Source organism: Gossypium raimondii, chromosome 12 (assembly GCF_025698545.1).
Source record: "Gossypium raimondii isolate GPD5lz chromosome 12, ASM2569854v1, whole genome shotgun sequence".
In the NCBI taxonomy this organism is placed as follows: Eukaryota; Viridiplantae; Streptophyta; class Magnoliopsida; order Malvales; family Malvaceae; genus Gossypium; species Gossypium raimondii.
The window spans coordinates 21,620,533-21,635,111 of NC_068576.1; the positions used below are offsets into that span (position 1 = coordinate 21,620,533).

General features: G+C 33.2%; 2 protein-coding genes across 3 annotated transcripts; both read right to left on the reverse strand.

Moving 5' to 3' along the window:
- Positions 1-514: 514 nt before the first annotated feature.
- LOC105763532 (uncharacterized) lies at positions 515-2,769 on the reverse strand. Its single transcript, XM_012581771.2, has 5 exons — positions 2,420-2,769; positions 2,251-2,324; positions 2,064-2,167; positions 1,857-1,922; positions 515-1,043 (listed from the first exon to the last, which is right to left on the reverse strand). Exons 1-5 carry the CDS (start codon positions 2,482-2,484, stop codon positions 777-779), a joined length of 576 nt encoding a protein of 191 aa, XP_012437225.1. The 5' UTR covers positions 2,485-2,769; the 3' UTR covers positions 515-776.
- Positions 2,770-3,563: 794 nt separating this feature from the next.
- Positions 3,564-9,062, reverse strand: LOC105763533 (uncharacterized). Of its 2 annotated transcripts, XM_012581773.2 has the most exons (9): positions 8,287-9,056; positions 7,323-7,535; positions 6,972-7,214; positions 6,354-6,420; positions 6,056-6,247; positions 5,830-5,921; positions 4,826-5,008; positions 4,600-4,736; positions 3,564-4,354 (listed from the first exon to the last, which is right to left on the reverse strand). In XM_012581773.2, the coding sequence occupies exons 1-9, from the start codon at positions 8,779-8,781 to the stop codon at positions 4,168-4,170; spliced, it is 1,809 nt and encodes a 602-aa protein (XP_012437227.1). In that variant the 5' UTR covers positions 8,782-9,056; the 3' UTR covers positions 3,564-4,167. The 2 variants fall into 2 exon arrangements, 1 of the variants encoding a protein (XP_012437227.1); XR_008191995.1 differs by lacking the exon at positions 3,564-4,354 and having other exon boundaries at positions 5,826-5,921; positions 8,287-9,062.
- Positions 9,063-14,579: the final 5,517 nt, after the last annotated feature.

The window sequence follows — 14,579 nt, forward strand, 5'->3', positions numbered from 1 at the left end:
ATTTTGACCTGATTTTAAAATTGTTTCAAAATTTTCTAAGAGTTTAATGTAAATATTCAAAGTTTTATTTCTTAAACTTCAAATTTAAAAATCATTTTGTCAATTTTAACTTATATTAAAAAACACTTCAATTTGTTATATCAAAATCTTTTATCAAATAAAATTGGTTTAACAATAACTAATTTCATGGTAAAACACATAAATTTAAAACCATATATATTTGAAAAAAATTTCAAAAAAAAACTTTAGTATGATAAACTTGAATTATTACTTTACTTAGGTCCAAAAATTATTATCCTAGAAAAATTTTAATTTTTAACTTTATTTTTAAAATATATATATATATTTGAAATTTTATAAATATTTTAAATTTTGAAAATTATTTTAAACTTTTGATAATTTTTATTTAGAGTGACCAATTTACTCATTTTCAAACTTGACATAGACCAAAATGATATTTACACTAATCATTATTGAATTGTTCGAGGTATTCTAATTGTAAAATTCAACTTGATTCGAACTCAAAACTCCAATTACTTATTCGAATTTACTCAAATAATTTGAATAACTCAATTTGATTAATACAAAATTCGAATTTTTTTCAATTTTTTCAAATTGAATTGAGTTTTGCTCTTGTACCATTAATGGGGTTACTTCACCCTTAACAACTAGAGAAAAAATTCTTTTGCAATCCCCATCCATAGTAGCTGCTGCAGTATTATATTCAGCACAAAACCAAGCTACATTTGCCAAACTGTGGCACTCCATCAGGAATATCAAATCCATATGCTTGCAAAGGCTTCTTCCAGTGCCCTCTTCTTGCTCAACTCAATACTCCACCCTCCTGCTCTTCCACCTCTTTCTGCCCGGAGCCTCATCATTTCCTCATCATCAAGAGCATAGCCATGCATGTCCAGCCCACCAGCAAGTGGTACCGGTTGTGGTGCCATGCCTGTTGGTCGTGGCTGTCCTCCAGCAACTGTCGGTGCATATTGACCTTGGGTACCAGCTACAAACCCTGCTTGTGAGTTCTGGCTTAGGGCCTGTTTAAGTAAACAAACAATCAGCTTAGATTATGTCACGTGTTAAACGATTGAAAAAGAAGAGTCAAAAACCAGTAGAATACAGGCAATTTAAAAGTCTATCTATCAAAATGTGACATTATTTTTGCATTTTGACAGCTGCAGAAGAAACCTTATTTGAGAAACATGGAAGCAAGATGCATCCAGTCCAAAAATTTACAGCAATGATGAACCATGAAAGCAACTTCAACAAAAACTAAATATACCAAAGTTGTCTCAAGTCTTAACAAGAACCTGAAGTACAATAAATCAAAACCGTCTAAACATTAATTCGAGAGAACCTCAAAATAAATAAGGAAATATCAGTTATCCGTTGCAAGTACAGCAAATAATACAAACTAGAGTAGGTGAAAATGTCCAAACCAAAACTAGCAGAAGGTTTAATCAGATGTAAAAACATGTACACTAAGGTTCAACAAATGAACTTCCCAAAGTACATATTTTCTCTTCTTCCCAGTCATGTGAAACAAAATGAAAAAAAGTAATGGAATAGAAAAAAAGATCCCGGAAACAATAATATATACTACCATCATTATCTAAAATGTCAAACAATTGAACTGGCTATTAACCATTTTGCTCAAAGCCGGTAGGTAGGCAGTAGCAACACGAATGAAGTTAAGAAATTAACTACAACCACTTTAATACTGAGACTGACTGCAAGGCATTGTTCTAGCTACATAACACCAAAGAGACGATGCATGCTTTATGTTTAGAAACAGAATTCAAGAACTGAGGTAAACGTTTAAAACAGCAATGATGATAGAATTCTCTCACCCCATCAGTATCGGCCTGTACTGGGATCCCCTTGCTTGCTGCCATTGCAGCAGCTAAATCTTCAGCCTGTTCATCAAAACAGTTTATTTTAGTAATTCAAAAGTAAAAATTTCCAAGAAATATTTCTGTGAAAAGAAAATTTGATGATATTGTTATAAGCCTCAGTCACCCTGGAGGAAACCTAAAAAAGGGGTTACTGAAAGGTACCTTACGAGCTTGATTGATCATAATCTGCTCAGCATTTTCTTGCTGATAATTGGTAATTTTCTCCTCAATAGCTTGAACATCTATTCCTTCAATCAATTTAAAAACTGCCCAAAACCCCCCGAATTAGATAGTTTAACCAAGAAAAAAAACCCAAACGATTAGGGAAATTGAATAAAGCGCAACATACTCATGTCTTCCACTTCTTCCAAGTAATCATTGTATTCTCTCAGTGATGGAAAATCCTCTTCTCTTTTATTGAATCTATTTAAAACAATCCCCCCCCCCAAAAAAAAAAAGCAATTTGCATCAGTAATTAGGGAAGATGAAAGGAGAAAGCGAGAGAAAAAGAAAATTACATGTTGCTTATTCTTCTACGGATTTGCATCTCCTTGTTGTGGGGATTGGAACTAGCAACTACCATGGCCTTGTCGAGTTTTGGGGGCTTTTTTGGCTTGGTTTAGGCGATTTGCAAAAGCGGCTATTGACCTAACTGTTGAGTGAGATCGATCGGAGCTCTTTCTAAACTGCAAGTGGTTTTGCAAATCACTATCGGACCCGACTGAACAACACAAACATGAACTGACCCGACTGACGGACCAATTTTGACCGGAAAAAGTACTGATATGGATTTTGAAAAACGAAAAACATTTTTAAGTGGCCAGTTTTGAGAGTTTACTCAAGTTCAGAGATGGTTAAACGACGCCGTTCGTGAGTAAGGCAGGCAATGGATGCCTAATGCTCGGATCAAAATAACATTTTGAATAGGTTAAAATCAGTTGTCACTTGTCAGTACTTATGTTAAAATTTTAATTTTATATTTTTGCAATTTAAAATTTGTAGTTCAATTATTATCATTTTAATAGTTTCTGATAAAATTTGTCAATTTAAGAAATTTTTTTGTCAATCACATATCAAATTATACAAAACAACCTAATTAAAATTTAAAATTTACAAATTTTGATAAAAATACCAACAGTTTTAATGATTGACTGAAATTTTAAAAGGAAAATTTGAAGATTGAATTTTAACTTTTAAAATACAATAATTAGATTTTAAATTTTGTGAGACTAGCATCATATTTTAACCTTTGAGATATTAACTATAAATTTTAATATTTTGTGATAAAATTTATTTCAATATTAACTTTTGTTTGTGAATACATAACAATTCACGTTCCTAAAAATACATAATTCCTTTTTTAAATGTGTATTATAGGAATGAGCTCAAATCATGATTTGTTTCTTTTAAATAGTAAAACCTATATTGACGCATATCAGAATAGGAATACTAATTTGGCTTTTAGTATGCTATTTTCATAATTAAATAAATATGTTATACTCATCTGTATTTTTTTTGTTAAAATTTACTTGAAAAGAGTTTTTTTATTTTATTTTTTATCTAAAGAGGTAATATTAAAATAAATAATTGATTGAGCTTGACTCAATTAATATCATCAAGACATTAAATTCCAATAAAATAAATTGAAAGCAAGTACAACTATTAAAGAAAAAAAATGCATTGCAATTACACGTATTGAGACGCTTCCTCGATTACCAATATTCAATTTACATTCTAGTTCTTTCCATTAACACTTCTTTAAGAAAACATATAAATCAAACCGAAAAAAACAAAAAAACCCCACTAGCCTACCTCATTTTTCTTTTTCAAATCTGCCCAAAAAATTTTTAAAAGAAAATGGAACACTAAACAGAAAAGGCTCTATCTAACGTTCATGACAGCAGTTACCTTATTATACATCAATGGTGGGACTCCTAAAGACTTCAGCCACCTATGTTCATGCATACCTTACCCATTTTAAGAATAGTGGCTTACCAGGATAAAGTTCCGGAAAAGAGATTATTAAACCAGCGAGGAGTTTGTAGGCGATTACAGAAGCTGAAGTGAGCATGCTCGATCAAATTCCTCAACGATGCCTGGTTTAAGCCTCGCTTAGCAACCATATGTCTTTTTGAGTACCCAGAATTGCCAACTAAGGGTGAAATTACAGGAGCTACTGTACCATAAAAAAACTATAAATTGAATGAATCTTCCTATCAGAAAACCACAATGTTATCGTACAGAGTTCATCAACTTATGACCCTGTTTATGTGTTGTCAAAGTGAAAGCCGTCGGCAACGTTCAGGTGATTTGCAAGCTGGCTGACTGAAGACTGCACGACTTCAGCCTTTGGAGACAGAGAATTAGGAAGTTGTGGTAGGCAAACAGGTACATATTGTTCGCTCTCTTCTGAAGAACAAAAAGCAGAGAGCACAGCTCGACAGAATATGAATCTGGAGAGAAAATCGCAAGATACCATCATTTCATTTGTTTGTCTAAGCATGCAAAATATTAAACAACATACTCGGATGATGAACACCAATATATTCTACAAAGCACAACCACTTAGCAGCAATTCCTCACTTGATATCATTAAGTAGATATTTATCCGAGCATGCTTCCGTTAGACCAAGCAAAATCTATCTAATTTTGTATAAACAGACAAAAGCTACTGAGATAAAGATGAAAGATTAAATACCTAATAATAAGCCGCCTTAAAAAAGGATCAGACAAAACTTGCGCCCAAACCAGATCCAGGCTTGGTGACTTGCAGAGAATTACTTCCCACTTGGAAAAAGCAGTAGACAAGATGTTTTCAGCATTACTTAGAACTTCCTACAAAGAAGAAAAACAGGAACAGATGAAAATAACACCAACTGGCACAGAGAGAATGTACCATTAAAGAAAAATTGAAATCAACTTACTATATCACTATCAGATAAGGCAAAGCCAGTCATTTGGCAAAATGCTTGTAAAGGAGCAGTCAAGAAAAAGGTAAACTGACTTCCATTCTGAGTAATATCAGCACTAAAAGGGTCCTTAAACATTGGTCTAAATGGCGAAAGCAGTAAGGCAGCTTTCTCTCCTCTTTCTGCACCATGTAAGACCTGAAATTCATAGTAATTTTATACAATAAGCAACCACATAGATAAATAACAATTAAGATGAAAGCAATATGAGATACTGTAAAGCCATCCATCACAAATAATGCAACAAGTTTAATGAAGTTCTTCGCAACTTAGCAGATCCCACTGTCTATTCCAAAAAGAAAAGAACCTAACAGCTAACACCCATTTTTAAACAAACATGTTCCAAGCAATTCAATTCTCGGGGGGTGGTGTCATAAATTTTAATTGATTAATAAACAATATTTATTTTTCATCTCAGTTAGAAATTGAAAGAGCATTTTAGATGTAGAACAAAAACAAGCCTATCCATTGCCATTACATTCAAAGAGTGAAATTCGTGTCTTCTGATTAATTTCAATCAATTATTTTTATCTACAAAAGCAATTGCCATAAAAGGATTTTATTTGCACATTGCAGCCAGAACAATCTACCACATGATGAGAGATCAGTCTAGAGGTTTGAATATCTTTTCAAACCTCCAAACTGCTTTTTGCCAGCCTTCATTTTTATCATAATTAAAACTACTTCCTTCTGTTAAGTTCACCATCCATCATTTTCATTCGCGAAATGCAATGCAATGAATTGAACTTGATTCGCAAGTTGCAGCAAAAGCCATCTACTTCATTTTTATCATACCAATCTGGAGTTATTATATGTCCTCCCAAATCTTAAATTGCTTTTTCAAACTTATTAATCCAAATATGCCACTAAATGATACTATAACTGTATAACATATCACTTTTCACATAACAAGGCAAAAAAATCTTGGACAAACCATGCATAAGTTATGACAAACCTGCCTTGAATGCATGGCTGCTGTCACTATCAATGACCAAGAAAAGAGGTCTTCGGGTAAAAGGAATTATATCACCAGGATAGAGATTACTTGAACCTGCAAATTCCAGAAAGTCATGCATAGGATCAATTGAGACATGCTACATGGAATTCAGGAGTTCCAATCTACAAAACCCTCATAATAAAAAGTAAAGATATCATTTAGTATTAAATATGACTACAGCTACCTACCACCATTTCCTTTAGAACCTAGCCAAAGATAATCATCATAATAGTCACTAGACCCTTTCTTGCCATTAATGTGGGATTCAGGTGAAGAAAAATTCTGCTCTAGGGAATTGTGAGAAGTAAGTTTGTTTTTTGTTGTTCGCTTGGGTCCTCCTGAAGATTCTACTGGAGAAGCATTAATATGACTAGGCTTCCCTGCATATTCATTACAGTATCAAGTGTCAACAACCTGGGAAGAGTAAACACATTAAAGTTATTTTGACTTTTTTCCTCCGATGGTTATGATGTGGAAGAAAAATACCTGAAGCTGATAGATAAACCAGTATAACACTCTCTGGAGGGAGCTCCTCGCAAATTGTTGCCATAACCTGCCCAAACTCAACCATGATGATTATATCCATATAAAGAGCCTATGTAAAAATACATATGAGGCAAAGAATTGTAGATATACTGTTTTAACAGGGTAGCAACAATTATTAATGATCCATCTAATTTGGGTGTAAAGATTTCACTGAATTAAAGATTACTAGTTATTTATTTTATGTACATATTATGCCTACTACCATAAAACCTAACAGTATCTACATCCATCCCCAGCATAATAATATGATTAGAAAAAAAAGAAAGAAAATTCACACAGGCAATAGGAAAAAAAAAGAACATATGCCATGACAACTATAGTGCATAAGAGTAAATTAATGTCAGGCATTCCAAAGGAACACGTATACTTTTTCTTTTCTTTTTGGGCAGTTCTTGTTTTTCTTCTAATGGAAGATATGAAGATTGCCATTCATGGCCTAAAAATACAATTAGTCAAACTACATGAAGCAATCTAAAAAAACACCCTAACCTATTTGTCTCCTAATAATAGAAAATTGTTACAGTAGCAAATTCAATAAACAGGCTTTATAAAACTCACTGCTATCAAATGTGTTACAGAGGGTCGGTACAGGATAGCCTTCCTGGGATTTGGAGGTAAAGTTGGATCAGTCATGTCTGCAACCAACTTCATATCTATCAGTCCCGAAGTTCCAGAATAATCAACTACAACACCATTCTCCTTTGTTTCAGCCAGATGCTTTGGGTAAAATGATCCACTAGACTCCCACTCTAAACATTGTAGCATTCTATATGCATCCAGAGTAAGTTCAGCAAATTTTACCTAAAAAAGACAACAGAATAATAGATTATGACAACCTTGATTTGCAGGTTATGGCTGATTTTGAGCAATCCCAAAATCAATTATCAAATCAGCAAAAATGGGTTTCACCTCATTCCGATGATAACTCATCAGGATTGCATCTCGAAACTTTAGAACCTTCTTAGCATGGAACCGAGCCACGTATTGAACAGAATTTGGATGACAGTCAAATATAGCAGAGTACCTAAATGGCCTAGCACTTGCAATTGTAAAAGTTGCATCGGCATTCATAAAGCGGACAATTTCTTGCACTACTAGTTTCCATTCTTTAAAGTTCGTTTCCTATTAAAAAGAAAAAGAAAAAGAAAAACATATGCCTTCATCAGTAGCTGCTAACATTTTGTACAATGAAACATGCCCATAACAATAAAATATTCATAAACAATGTCACCATATAATATTCCATCATCCTCTAATGCACTTCAGAGCACTCAACTGCCATCATTACTTAGTATAAAGGAGGAAATAATGTATCTAAATTCATCAATTCAAACAATTATATTCTGATAATTCTTCACTTCATATACTTCAGTTACCTACTATTTCAGAAAGAATTACTAATTTTGTTCCACCAATGATGAAATTGCAAAAGATTCTAGGAAAATGGGGTCAAAAGAAGAGAAAATTAAGAATTAAAGCAAATATAAGTGAGCAGATCCATTAACTTATTTAAATGTAAACTTTTAACGAAAATTCAAGTTATATTCATCAGTGAAGTCACCTAAATGTTATTCTCGTCCCTTTTTTCTTTTAAAAAGAAAATGAAAATGAAAGATCGAATTGTATTATCTGAAAGTACGGTAATTATTATGGTAATCAATAAAAAAATAAAAGAATACAAACCCTCATTGTCTTAACATTCCAGTCAATTGAGGAAAACTTTTTTTTTTCTTTTTAAATTCCCCTTAGCAGCCAAAAATAGCATAAGAAAAAATGAAAAAAAAAACCGTATCCAGCAATAGTAAATATAAACAAAGAGAAATGAAGAAAATTTTCAATATATATAAAAAAATAAATAGAAACATTTCTTTACCCGGAAATTAGCGTTGCAATCATCAACCAGAGCTTTGAGCTTTTCAACGACAACTTTCACCGTCTGGGTCCGGTTCAAAATCAAGGAAACGAGTAAAAAACGGGCGTAAAACCTCAACTCCTTAAACCGGACTCCAAGATCCTTCACTTTACACCCTTCAAAATACCTCCTCTTCAGAATCGCTTCGTAGAAAACGTAGGCTTCGACCAGAAATCTGGCCTCGCTCGTCCTAGTGTACTGGCCGAAATACAGCTGGCCGATCCGACCGGCGATCTCCCCAATCTCCCACCGGTTCAGACCGGCTTTGACAAGCTCCGTTCGGTGCTCTTGCTGGTACTTCCACAACCGCATGTACGCTTTGAAGACTTTCTGGAAATAATGTTGCCCTTGTGCTCGTCCGTACGACGGGAAGTCCCGGACCCGTGCGAATTTACGGTCCGCTCTCTCCACGAGTGCTCGGAAGGTCTTCGAAACGACGTCGCCCTCCTCCGCCATGTATTGAACACCGGCAATTTCAATAACGAAAAGGATGGATGAGTGGGCGGCGGTCTAAGGGGATTTGGCGACGGACATGGAGAAATGTTGCAGAGATGTCTAAAGAGAGAAAGAGTGGACTTTTATTGAGCTGAGCTGTGGTTATATGGTGTCAGCATAACATTTCTTCCTCTTCAATTTTTCTTGTGGGTTTCTCTTTATTTCTCTTTATTCTTTTTTTTGTCTTTTTGAGGTTTCACAAATTCAGTGATTTCTTTTTGGGGCGAGGGGATTTTGGTTTTGATAAATAAATCTCAGTGAATTACAGTGTCAGCGTTCGGATTATGAAAAAATTAAAAGTATAGGAAATCAAATACTATTTTTTTTAATTTGGTTAGGTACATTACCCAATAAAAAAAATATCATCAAATTTCATACCAATTTGATATGTTTTATATATTTTTATTTTAATATAAACAATTTATTATTTAAGGATACTTTAATTTTTTATTTTAACAAAACCTCCCTCGAAATAAAAATGTGTATACTGGTGTTTGAATCCACATCAATTGGATTAGTAAAATCTTGAATTTATCACAGATTGGGTCTTGACTCGTACTCTATGCAGTTTGCACTTTGGGTTCGCATGTAAGTGTTTGCACCTTTTTATGATGAGACCGCATGATGTGGATTCGCACTATCATATAGGCAAACCCACATCCTGCAAACTCGTTTTAACTCTAAAGTAAGGTATGTGGTCGACATGCATGGGAACCTATTTACAATATCACATTCATGAACAGTAACCATATCATATATATATAGTTTAACCCATCTGAAGAGGACACACTCTAAAAATTACTCAATAAGTTTATTATATGTTATTTTTAATCATGTATCTTTATTTAAAATACGTGATTTTTACATACATACACATATAAGAGAATTTCTAATTTCTTTTAAACAAAGAGATAGAAGTGAGGTGTAGCTATTCTTTTCGATAAATTAATAAATACTTTGGTGATTAGTACTATAGAGATGATAATCGAGATATATAAATATTTTATATTTACTATGCTTGAATTATCATCCAATTTTGATATGAATTAATTATAATGTAACTGATTGAGTTTTAGTTCAACTGACATGGGCATTGTTGTCAATGCAGGATGATGTAGATTCGAGTGTGTTGAAACGCATTATCCTACTATTTATGAGTTGAGGATTGTTCCAAAAATATTAAGTATAATGTAGTAAAAGTATTATGAAAGCCCTTCTATTAAGAGTTAAATTGTATGTGATGTGCCACATGTACTCATGTTGACGTACAATGACCAATTTTTGAACATTAGAAATGGATGAAATTTTTAACAAAAAAAAAACCTAGTTTACTCTTTAACCTAATGTTCAAGGACTAATTTATCTATTTTTTAGTAGAAGAAACAAAATATAATCAAAACTCCTAAGATAAGAGCCTCCACAATACTTTTATTTTTAAGTTACCTCGTAATGATAAACTTATAAGATTGAAGTTTATAACACTAATCAACAAAACTATTTGAGAATTAAGATATTAATCATTATTTTGCTAATAATTTTGTTTTTCAAAATGTCCAACTATTTTAAATTAATTAGATTAGATTTTAATTAATTTTATTATTTGATAAAATATTTATATTATATAATTAATATAAATAATCATTATTCAATATAATTACAATATTAAAATAATTTTAAAATAAACATAATTATAGTAGTTGTATTAATTTTATATGATAATATTTATACTTATATTAAACCTCAAACCTCTTACTGAATGTGTAACACCCTAACCCATTTTTGTCACCAAATTAGGGTTACAAAATGTTACTGTACAAAACAGAACCTTTAAATTCAAAATAAAACAAATAATTCAACTTAAATATAAATTCCAATATTTCATTCCAATCATAGCAAACATAAACATTTGGGCCTTAAATCGAGCTTTCAGGGCCCTAAAAACAATTTAAAAGTAATTAGGGTGGATTTGAATAAATCGAAAAATTTTGAGAAAAACATGAAAACTTGTGAAAACAAGGGTCATACGGCTGTGTGGCCAGGCCGTATGACATAGCCTAGATCGTGTAGACATTCGAAGTAGGGGCACACGGCCGTGTTCTAGCCCATGTGTCTGCCTATGTGTGTATTCGAAATAGGGTCACACGTCCGTGCTGCAGGCCGTGTGCCAGACCGTGTAACAAATTGTTTTGAGACACATGGTGGTGTGACAGCCCATGTCTCAGGCCATGTGTACCAAATATACCTTGAAAAATAAGTTTACAAAAAATACTTTCTTAAGCCACAAGCATACCATTTGCCAACCTTTAGACATATTCCATTCACACTTGAACAATACCAAAACATGCCAAAATCATACATATACAACACATTTCCATCAATCAACCAATGTACCCTCATTGGTACCACAATATACACATCTAGATAACTCAACTAAATAACATGGTTTTATGCTCTCAACCAACACCACACACTTATAATTCATCCCTTATAATCTCATATAAATATAGTTCAAATCATATTTTTACCTTATACCTAAAAGTGACCAAAAGATTCATACTTTCCATACATTATAAGTCCAAACAACTATGTACACAAAAGACATATCCACATCATGATAACCAAATAGCATACATAATATCTTTCATTATATAAAAGCCCTATACATGCCATTTATAACCATATCCAAAATAACTTAAAATCTACCAAAATGATTGTTGGATAGTGTGATAGGACTCTGACAAGTTTCCAACCAATCGAGCTTCTGATGATCTACAAAATAGAGGAGAAACAACTACATAAGCAACTAGTGCTTAATAAGCTCATATTAGATAAATTTAAACTTACCGAACCTCAAATGTTAAATCATTCAACCATGCTCAACAGTTCATATAGGTATCTTACTTTCCTGTTCGTAACAATCCACGTAGTTAGTAAGTAACTTAAAACATAACATTTATGAACCATGGTGTATAGCATGAAATGAATTACATCCATTCACCTTTCTTTTCATATTGATTAGTGCCCTTTTTCATTCATTTGCATATATTAACATTCCATTTCATATGGTCCATAATATCAATAATTTCACATTCAAACCTTTTTGTTTTACTTTACCCACCTGGTGAACCATACATAATTTCATCGGATATCCGGGAATGCTCACACATAGTGTGCCTTTTCATGTAACCATTACCTTTCCTCTCCAATAGTGCTCACACGAGCTGTTTTTATTACAAGTAGGTCATTTCCATCATTTGCAAGCTTAATTCCTCAAATTTCTTTCATGAGTCCTTAGTAAAATCATTAGAGAAGCTTGCTAGCCACATTGATTTCATGAAAAGAGCATCAATAGTTGTCTTGGAGGAGAGAGAAAATAAGAATTAAGATTTGATTATGTAATAACCTATTTTCAGTGGTGTCAAAAACAGTGATTTCGAAATCCCATTTTTCAATGATTGAGTCAACAAATATTATTAATTAATATTTAAGAGTTTAGTATAGTGTTATATTAAATTTCGGTTCGGTAATTTTATTGAACGGTTAGTAATTAAGGTACAAAGACTAATTCGTAAAAATTGTAAAAGTTAATTGCTATTGATTTTTATAAGTTAAAAGGCTTAAATAGAAATTATTCAAGGGTTTAAATGGCAATAAGCCCATTTCTAAAATGGGTGGATGGTTACTGCTTAGTTTAAGTGATTTACATGTTAAATTTTAATTAAAATTAAGATTAAATGATATATTAATAAAACAAACAAAGGAAAAGAAAGTCATTATCTTTATTTTCTTTCTTTCTTCACCGTCTACCATAAAAAAGGAACCAAGAGAAACCATTGTTGAATGCTTCAACATTTGACCTTGCATGTAAGTTATTTTAAAGTTTGTTTTTCATAAATTTTATGTTTTTTAAATCGTTGTAGCTCGATTTAGCTAACCCGTATGCTAGTTTTCAAAGGACTAATTTATAAAGTGAAAATGTTAGTTTTGAACATAGGGACTAAATTGTAAAAATTTTGAAATTGACATGAAACTTCTATATTTATAGATAGTAGAGGGCTATAGAAGGATTTGATTGAAATCAGATAGAAAAATGGGGCTTAAATGTGAAAGATATGATTGTTTCGATTTTAGGGACTAAATTAAATAAAATATGAAACTTTAGGGGATTAGTGAAAAGTGAAATTAAAATGAAAAGTGAAATTAAAATGTAAGTTCAAGATTTGAATCAATCAGTAGATAATCGAGGAAAAGAGAAAATTACGAATTAGTCTCCGACGTTGCACTTATTACCATTTTGGTCTTGTAAGTTCATATGGTATATATATGTTTATGTAATTTATTTTTTGAATTATAAATTTATATTGTGTGAAAATACTTTGAATTATACGCAAATTGGTACAAAAATGTGAGAAATTGACTGAATGGTAAAGAATTGAACTAATGCGTTAAATATGCCCAGATAAACATAAGAAAGGATAGGATACAATTGGCATGCCAATAGGGTTATTTGCATGTTGTACAGGATATGATATGAGATGATACTGATGTACAGAGAATTTATAGTTTAAATTGAAATCCAACATATTTTGTGGATAACTGAGTTTTGTCTCTACGGAGACTACTATTATTGATTGTCTCTACGGAGACCCCGATATGTTCTAGAGGGATCTAATATCTTATGATATATGATGCCAATGAGCTTAGCACTTCAGTGCTCAGGTGTGTTTTGATGTTATAGCTTGTACGAGCAATCTGGTGTTGTAACACCCCGAATTTTGGGCTTAGAAGAAATAGGTTTTGAACAAGGGAACAATTAGGAGACTGCACATAAATATTTAGTTGTGCAAGGAAGTGACATAAATGAATGTTTGCTTCAGTGGTTAAGTGATTTAGGAGTGTTTGGAAGTGTCTAAGAAGTCAGGGGTTCAAGCCTTGGCTTATGTAAAATTTTTATTTTAAGTGAACAAAATCCTTGGATCTAGATAGTAGGTTCTTAAATTATTGTGGTTAAAATATGATACAAAGGAGTTGTTGGTCTAGTGGTAAGGGGCGTGTGAAGTGTACAGTGGTTCTAAGGTTCGAGTGGTGGCGCATTAAAAAGAGAGTATTTATTTTGTTGCCTAATTCGTGTGGGTGGTAGCGTTGGATTGAAATACTGCTAAATGGAGTTTGAACTTGTCATAGAGAGAATTGAGGAGGGATATTTGGAGAGATTTGGGGAGGTTGTTTTTGTGGAGAGAACGACAAGGTTTTCGTCGCTTTCTCTAACCTGCATTGCTTCCATTCCTAACTGGTGGTGGTCGAGGTTGATTGGCACATTTCCTGGGAACCAAGGGTGCGATGATCATTGATTTTCGGGATAAGAGTGTTCGGAACAAAGAGAGTCTACAAATCGCAACTGGTGTGTAACCACCCCACTGTAACTGTAAAACGGCAAAAGTCGAAAAAGCCGAAATACGGCGTTAAGACCACAAGAGTGTGCGATTGCTCGTGTAGAAAGCCAAACCTGCGAATCATGGGCGATAAACTGTAGAGGCCTCCATGAGCATTTCCATGGGCTTAGGCTGTAATGGGCAATGTGGGCCGAAATGGGCCGTGTGGGCTCATTGGGCTTGTGAGCCCCACACGGATGAAATCTAGATTTGTGGCAAATACTGGACGGGGCTAAGTAGATCTCATAGTCGTGGCAAAATTTGGGCTGAACGGGCCACACAAGCGTGTGGGCCCACTTGGGCCGAGTAATGGGCCTTGGGCTCATT